This window comes from Nestor notabilis, unplaced genomic scaffold (genome assembly GCF_000696875.1).
Source record: "Nestor notabilis isolate BGI_N333 unplaced genomic scaffold, ASM69687v1 scaffold34511, whole genome shotgun sequence".
NCBI classification, from domain to species: domain Eukaryota; kingdom Metazoa; phylum Chordata; class Aves; order Psittaciformes; family Psittacidae; genus Nestor; species Nestor notabilis.
In genome coordinates, this window is record NW_009916666.1 from 39,259 (window position 1) to 48,099 (window position 8,841).

General features: G+C 47.4%; 1 protein-coding gene across 1 annotated transcript; it reads right to left on the reverse strand.

Annotated features, from left to right (window-relative positions):
• Positions 1–1,727: 1,727 nt before the first annotated feature.
• Positions 1,728–5,453, reverse strand: TMEM88B (transmembrane protein 88B). The gene is made up of 2 exons (XM_010024675.1): positions 5,184–5,453; positions 1,728–1,997 (listed from the first exon to the last, which is right to left on the reverse strand). The coding sequence occupies exons 1-2, from the start codon at positions 5,451–5,453 to the stop codon at positions 1,728–1,730; spliced, it is 540 nt and encodes a 179-aa protein (XP_010022977.1).
• Between the last annotated feature and the right edge of the window lie 3,388 nt (positions 5,454–8,841).

An 8,841-nucleotide genomic window follows, 5' to 3' on the forward strand; every position in this document is an offset into this window, starting at 1 on the left:
ATCAGAGCAATGTAGTCAGCACTTTCACCCTGCAGAATCCTACAGGAAGGGAAAAATATTAACGTGCAAACTCTACATTCTTTCAACCACTCAGGTTCTGGGGTGGAACAATCATCACGTTCATTCCTCTTTGGTACACAGGAAAAGCAACCCTCAGAAAGAAAACAAGTTACATTTTACCTTACAGTGATAGGTAGTGTGGTATAAGAGACATCACTGGTGCAGCCAGTGCTTTGAGACAGAACAGAGAGAAACTCCCTCAGTGGAGATTTTGCATGATCTTTATTTATACACAACACTTAAAGAGGTTATATGTGGGAGACAGGGGAACAACAGCCAGTGGGAATACACAGCTTGCAGTGGTCAGGAGCACAAAGACTCTACCAAGTGTACACTACAGAGACCCACAGTGATTTGAAAGGGGAGAATCATGCATCACTGCCATATGTTTTCCCTACCTGCCAACTTCTCACTGCACTTTCCGCTCCGTTGCAATTTATGGCACGTCGTATGACAGGGGATCTGGGGTATTTCTTCAAGAGATTACTGAAAGCAAGAGGGAGATCCAGCTGACTCAGCCAAGCATCAGTTCAGGCCCTGTGGGAGCTGTGCAGAAGCACAGGAGGGAACAGAGGCTGGGCTCCCCTGCTCAGCAGATCCCCAGCAGGTCCTCCAGGCACCCAGCTTTATTGGGGCACCAGTTCATTCACAGCATTCAGAACCCTTTCCAGCTCTCCACTCTTAAACTGCAGCACTAACCCTAATCTGGGTATCCATGACCCTCAGAAAACAACATTATACACTGTCCTTCACAGGCATAAGCTCTTAATCCAGATGTGGGAGAACATGTAGTGCTCAGCAGCCACCATGAGTCTTCAGCTCCTCCTGCCAGGAATCCTACGACTGACTTGAACCCTCAGCCAGATTTAGCCCCAGACAAAACAACCTGACCACAGCCTAAAGGACAAGGAGCTACTTGCTGGTGAACAGCCATCAGCCATCACCAGACAAGCATGTTTCAGCAGCTGGCAGGGAAGAGACCCAAAGATCAGCATGTATTTCCACAGCAAACCCAGTGACCTGACTCAGGAACAGCAAAAGGAGCATAAACACTGCTACACACTATGGGAAAGAGGGGTTGCTAAGCAGGGGAAGAATATCTGATGTGGAGGAAAGTGGTGGGTCCCAAAAATCACAGAGGCAATGCCCTACAGACACCTTTGCCAGAGGTTGGAAACATTGGCAGCCCAACACTTGGGAAAACCACAGTTGCTTCCTCTTGGCTGGATGCTTCCCCAAAGGCTGCCTTTCCCAAAGAGACCTCTCCAAGGCATGCAGCAAAGTCAGCAGCTGCTCCCCCCCCTCTTTAATCCTATGCACGTGTACTCTACATCCCATATGAGGCAGAACATGCTGCCAAGACTGGAACCAGTGCTGTGCTCTGAAGGCAACAGGCACTGGGAGCAGTCCCTGATATTTTCAGGGCTGAACATTGTTTTTACCATTAAGAACTTGTGTTTTCCTCATGGTGGGCAGAGTCCTACCCACTTACAGACAAAGCTGTAGGAGATGGCTCATGGGAAGATCTCCCTTCCTCTCACATCTAGGCACTACACAGCCTTCATCTGCAGAGACCTCAGGGTGGTGGTTGTGGGAGGTGATGGAGGGGAGGGACAGGGCAGGGAGAACAGTGTACTGGCTATGGCAGAACCTCTGGTGCTGCAAACTCATACCCAGGCCTTGACTTGAGTGTTCCAGCCCCTGGCACAGCTGCACAGGCCTCCCTCCTCGTACCGGCACCACTTCACCCCCTTGTACACAGCCCTGCTGTATGGCTGGAAGCACAGGAAGAGACGGAGGCGCCTTGCCAGGCTGCAGTAGATAGCCATGGCCACCACAATGAGAGGGGACATGATGACAAAGCCAAGGATGATGAGGGCAGAGGAGCTGTTGTCATCCAAGAAGCTTTTGCAGTAGTGGGCAGCTGAATGCAGAACCTGTGGAAAGAGACAGAGCTTATCGCAGAACCTGTGGGAAGAGACAGAGCTTATCACAGACCTGGTGGTGGATAGGAGGGTGACCAGAGCACCACTGAGCTTCCTGAGCTTTCACACACCTCCTCCCTCCCTCTGAGCTGAGCTTTTCAGGCTGCACTGTGTGACTGACAACACACTTTAATCAAGCTTTCAATTACCATCACCGTGAGACAAGAGCATTGCATGCTGATCCTAAAGCAGGAAACACTCATCTTTATTAAGTCATCAGAACAGCACAGCTTAGCTATTTGATAGGCAGAAACCAAATAAAGAAGCCTTCTGCTGCCACATCGTTGTGGGTGGCACAACACACTGCAAATGATAACCAAATAAATAAGATAGAGCAAGATCTTGCAGACAGAGGCTGGTCACTCCATAGCTACCCTCTGGCTGGAGGCTCTCCAGAGTCCTGCCCTGGCACAGACCGCTCCGTGTTGTGCCTCCTGTGCACAAGCTGTACTCATTCCTGCCTCTTAACACCCCTTTGCACTGCAAAAGCAGGAAAACCCACTCACCCCATGGTGCTGCAAAGCACCCAGCACACTAAATGGTCCTCACTGAATGGTATTTAAAGCCCTCCTTTCATGCTGGCAGCAGATCTGAGCGGAGCCACTCAGTGGTTCTGCATTTACAGATGCCACAGGCAGCCTCCATGTCCCCAAGCTTTCCTTCCCCAGATTCTTTCAGCAGTACAGCAAACACAACCCATCATGCTAAAAAAATATCCATCTAATGGATGTGCAGTGCAGAAAGCAGCCTCTACTTACCAGGAAGGCATTGAAAAGCAGTAGCCCAAAGATAAAGGACTGCTCTTGTGAAGCCACGTGCCTATTGAAGCAAAGGCTGTGTTAAGACTCCTTACAGCAACAGGGCTGCTTTCCCCTCTGATGTACTTGGCTGCACTCAAAACCCTTTTGCATCCTCTCAAAGCCTTTGCCTGGAGAGCACTTTGTGTTCAAGGAGAAGCTGAGGTGCCCCAAGGTGAGGCTCGAGCAGAGGGAGGCTGGAAGGGGTGATTCTGGAGGTAGATCTCATACTTGTTCCCATTTTAGGGCCAATTTAAAGTCCATGTTTATGACTTTCAAGGAGCAGTTTCAGATCATGGAAAAAATTGATTTAAGGGCTTTACAGGCAATCTCCTATTAAACCTACCCTAAAAAGCCTCTGATCCATCAGGATCTGCATCCACACTACGCTTGTGGAGGCAGAGCAGGCATTTTACCAAAGCAATTAACACCGCACATTCTCCCAAGGAGAATGTATTAGGTTATTTCTTGTTATTTCTTCCTCTTCACGAAAACAAAAGTCATTCTACACACTTGCCCTTTTGTAAGGGAAAATCCTACCACCTACGGACTGTAAAATGAGCGTTGCAACCCACACTGAAGAAGGGTTGCGTGACTATTCAGGTAGATCAGGAGCCCTCTGATAGACTTTTGTTCTCTGTAGGGCCTCCAGGCCCTCCCTCTTTACCCTGTGAGCATCACACACACTTGCATCCCATAGTATAATGTTTCCAGAAGGTGTCAGAGCCACAGTGGGAATTGCCTGGCTCAGGAGTACATGATTTCTCTTTGAATTATGCTTCCCTCCAAGTAGCAGCAGCACTGCCCTGTTCTACACAACAATGACCATGACAGATGTCTCCCTGTTCATTAGTTTGCAGGATCAGGAAAAGCTTTTCAGTAACAGCAGCTCCGAACTGTCATCATTTCAGGGCAATAAAAACCAAAGCCAAACTTCTCAGACCAGCAAATACATCAGTGCTGAGAAAACAGCAACAGCACAGGCCTTTTGTCAGGCCCTTTGAGCCTGGGAGCTTGGTGTTAGATAAGATGCACAGGTTGCATTAAAAGGAAGGGGAAAGCTTTCTTCTCTCAGTATTTCCCAGGTAAATACATCAGTGAAGATATTTAAACTTCCCTTTAGTTCAGACCCTCTGGAATGGGAAGACCAAAAGCATCTGTAGTTTGGGTCCATTCTCCCTGCTGGAAGAAGGGTACTACAGTGTGTGAGGTCTTCCTCAAAGTAGGAAATAAAAGAGCTCTTCTAACTTAGGATAAGCAGCAGGAGTCATATGGAGGTGGTCTGACACTTCCTGCCTGTGAGGAAATCAGAACTGCTTTTTCACATCCACACTTGGTCAAGTAATTCCAAAGATATTTATAGAAACATACCAAGAAGAAACGTGTAAGTAATGAAACATGAAATGCAGAGGACAGCAAAAAAGCTGGAACAAACATTACTAACAAAGCAGGCTCATTTGCTGGTGTGAGAAACTGTACAGCACATTTGGGAACACATCTGAATGGGAGATTGGCATAAGAAGGGGATTATATGTTCTGTTAGACTTTACTCGTTCTATAATGAGTCATTAGCAGATCAGATATGACACTCGAGAGGGCTTACTTAAAGGAAAGTAACAAACCCCATGAGAGCCCAGGTAGGGCTTGTGTGAATTATGAGGGAGTTCAGGCTGGCAGTAATAAAGGTCACAGAAAAGAGAGAAATATTGTGACATTAAATGAGAACAGCAGCTCTGTCACACCAGGGAGTGCATTCACCTCACACAGCTGCTTGGTATTTCCATGGGAATACAACTGTATTGTCCATTCAAGCTTCTGTTTCCCACAATACTGGAAGAAGGGAGGGGTAAAAATCCTTCCTGGCAGCATTCAGGTGTGCCCACGAGGTTGGCATCTCCTGCAATCTGGTCGTGAAATGGTGTGGCTTTGTCTCTGACCACCTCACACTAACAAGTGTACCAAGAGCAGCGTGCAGGGGATCAGGACCCAGGAGTCCCATGCTCCCCAAGGAGCTGAACACTCACAGGCAGATTCTGTCCCTGCTCTCCTTCCCTCTTGCATGAGAGCCTTTCTGTGCTCTCCCACTGACACTGAATGTATGGGTGCCAACCAACACTTAAAGACAGTCCAGAAACCATAAAGCCTGTACTTCCCTAGACAAATGCACATGCCAGCCTTGCCTGTAGCTGTGTCACAGGCACCAGACAGGAGAGACCACTCTTTTGTACCACCAAGAACCTGCAGGTGAGCACAACCCACCATAAACCTGTTCTCGTGAGCCCGCCCATAAGACCCTTATGGAGGTGGCTGTTAACATCCAGATGGAGCAAGGCTTACTTACTTGAGAGTGGCATTGGAAGCCAAAGTAAACCACCACAATGGTAGGGAGCAGCACAATGGTGAAAATCACAAACATCAGGAGCAGATTCAGGAGAAAGACCAAGAGGTTCATGGTGGCAACCAGCAGGCTCCAGGCCAAGCAGCACCAGGCGCTCCGGCGCTCCCTGGGAAGGAGCTGGTCATCCATGTCATACGGTGGGAGGCTCGGAAGCATCTGAGACTTGTCTGAGAGCTTTCCTGCTCCGAAGTCCTCAGTGTCCTGGCCAGACATTCTTCAAGAAGATCACTGATCAACCCACTCTCTTATCCAAAAGGGCTTCTTCGCTTTCGGCCACAGACCTGGGAAGGAATTTGCAGAGGTTTTTCCTGCCTCTTCCACAAAGGGACAAGAACACTTATCCAGAGATCATAACGGAGCAAGGAGGGAAAGGCCTCTTTTGGCCACCTGCTTTCCCAGCACCCGGCACAGGTTGTTTCCTTTCAGAATGCTCTCCAGCAGTGTCCCAGCCTCAGTTTCAGAGCCGATGTGGCTGCTGGAAGTTTGATGATAGCTATTATTTTGCTTTTGAATCCATAGTACTACTGAATTTGTTCTTCTTCCTAGGATTATGATCCCAAGAGGTTCCAAACAGTTGCTGTCTTAGTTTTGATAGGCTGCTGGCTTTAGTATCCTCCTCCACCTTTGAGCACAGCTGTTTGCTAAGAATATCAAGGCACTTTCAGACAGTTCTTGGACTTCAAATCATCTTTCCACGCTCTTCGCCCTCTACCCAAGTAAATATTCCTACTCAGCTTTCATCCAGATGAAGTGACCAGTGAAGATGAACAGCTTTCTCCACACTTTGCCTTGCTGGGGTCCTCGTCCACACCTTGCAGACCTGGAAGCAAAGACTGGAGTGTGTGTGGTTTCAGTGCTCTCAGCTGCCTGCAGTCACAGCACTCAGACACAAGCAGTCTCTTCCTCTCTGAGCTGGCTCTGGGCTTTGCAACGCTGCTTGTTTACAGAGGAGATCCTGAAGCTGCTCTCTGTGCTGGCCAATCCTTTACATCTGTCTCGCTGCTGGAGTGATTTAGCACACAGTGCCCAAGAGCCACTCTCAAACCACACATTCCCAGGTCAAGATGGTCCCTTTTCAATTATAATCATTCTGCCTCTGATTAATTTTCTAGTTTCTTTCCAGAGTAAAAACCTCAGAGCAATGGATACTAATCACAAGGTACCTCAGAAATCTGCTCTCTGCACTCATCACTGTTATTGTTTGCAGAACAAATGAGTATTCTTGTAGTGAAGGCACAGCAATTATCAATTATTTCATCTGCCTCATGAGCAATATTAGTGAAGAATTTCAGTAATACCTGCACGTTTATGTAGCCTTTTAGCTACATTCATCTATCCATGATCATAGTACCGCAGGAGGGAGAAAACTTCCTCACCTCCAGAGGAAACTGAGGTAACATAGGTCTTACCTGAAGGCAGAGCTCATCTATGGCACAAGTCAGGGAAGGAATTCAGGAGGCCTGTGTCCCACTTGATGGTCAGAAAATTCTGCCCTAGAAAAAGGTTATTAGAAAACCAAGGTTCACACAATGCTAAATGTAAAGTGATTCTGTAACACAGACAAGTGCTACCTTTCCTTCATAAAACTCTTTAAAGCACCACATTTCGGGTGCCCATCTCCCTGCTGCTATTTGGTGTTTTGGTGTGTTTATCTGCCTTATTTACTGCTGGCCCATCAGTAGAGCTCTAGCAGATGACAACTTAGGGCTAGCAGACCTCTAGGCAGCTGTATCCAAACACTCCATGGCTTAACAGCAGCCTCTGACAAAGCCATTTCACTAGCAGGAGGTGATGAGAGCAACATGAAATGCAGGCTCAACATCCATTGCTTGTGGGTGAAGAGAGTCCTGAACCATCTGAACCCGCCTCACCACAGAGATGTGGAACCAGAAGCACAGAACTGAGCAGAAGGTGTTGAAGGAGCCATGGCATAAGCTGAATTTCCCTGTGGAATACTGCCCTGAGGAGTCCTATTTCCTTCCACTGTGAGATTATTCCTGTGTTTGGTTACCCCACCTAGCTGAGTGCTAAAGAACATCTTGTGTACCACAATGTACTGCACATCTAATCACAGGGAATGATGGCTTTCCTTGTTCTTCAACCTGAAAAATGTATCTGAAAATTACTTCTTTAAACTGATTATAAATCCACTTACCACAGCTCTGCATTGTAACAACCATCTCCCACACATGAAGGTGTTCCTCTACTTTCTCATTTTCAGATGTCAAGCACTGCAGCACCATTTTTGTGTACTAACTAATCCCAATGTTTACAACTGATTTCAAAAGCCCTTCAGCTGACAGATCCATTTGGGTTTTAACAAGACTGCAAACCCCAGGAGCAGCTCTGCTTGGACAGCCACTTTCCTGGGAGAAGGGGAACAAACTGTGAAAATGGTTTAGTAATAAATGCATGAGAGAGAGATTTAAAAAGCCAGCGAGGAACAACCTCAGCAGAGGATGAAAGTCCATTTTCATCTTGTTCCACGCATTTTCTTCAGTGCATTCGCAGGCTGAATGGCTCCTAGGGGGGAGTGCAGGGTAGCAGCTTTCTCTCAAGCTGCAAAATCTCTTCACAGATCTATCCAGACATCCAGAGGGAAATAACAATTGAATCTGTCCTGCTTTCGGTTGCTGCCCAGGCCAGTCACAGTGTTAATAAAGCCCTGAATCCGTGCAGGAAAGCAGATGGTGCTGGATGTAATAAATGTGACAAATGGCATGGAGGCTCCTAAAGAGCCTCAGTATTTACTCTGCCTGAGTTACCATTGGTTTAAATATGTAATATTTTTCAAGCTTTATTTATGTCTTCTAAGTGGAGAAAGGACAACACACACACCCCAAAACCAAAACCGTAGGAGGGAGAATCAAAGTTAGACTTAAACTCTCTTAAGATTGCTATGTTGGTGCTGGGCAACTGAAAATTCTACCCCAAAATCACTTCACTGTGTTGTGTTGGGGCAGCACACAGCTCCCATGGTTCCACAGAGGGCAGGGTTGGCTGCTCTGTGCAGCTTGCCACCCTGCATGTCCTTCCTCACACAGCACTGTGTGTCTAACCAGAGGCCAGGAGCAGGATCACCTCTGGGCTGAATTCAGTGCTGGCATTTAACCTGCACAAGCCTGATGCAGATGAAGCCAATCCTGAGGGTTCTCTAAGAGCATGTGCCTGATTCTCAGACCCTGAAGGGCACAGAACAATCCAAACTCCTTACTCCTGGCTGTGTTTTGCCTCCCTGATACCACAAAGAAGCTGCATCAGTCAGCTCTGTGGAGTGAAGCTTCCCTTTGGGAGTCAGAAGTGGTGAAAAGAAGGGATTAAATGTGTGCAGATGACACCTCCTTCCCACATCTGTCCTTTCCCATACCAAAATCATTCTCCAGCACTAAACTCCCACTGAAACAGACAAACAACCCAATAAACCATCAATAACTGCTACTGAAACCAGCTTGGAATAACCAGGCTGATGGAGTCACATGGATCTGAGGAATGTTTTCCCTTCTTTGTAAGCATTTTTCTGCTATTCTGACTCTTTGCAGATCCAGTGTGCCCTGTTCCATGATGTCCATTACAAGCTCTGCCAGTCCCACAGGCTTCCTGC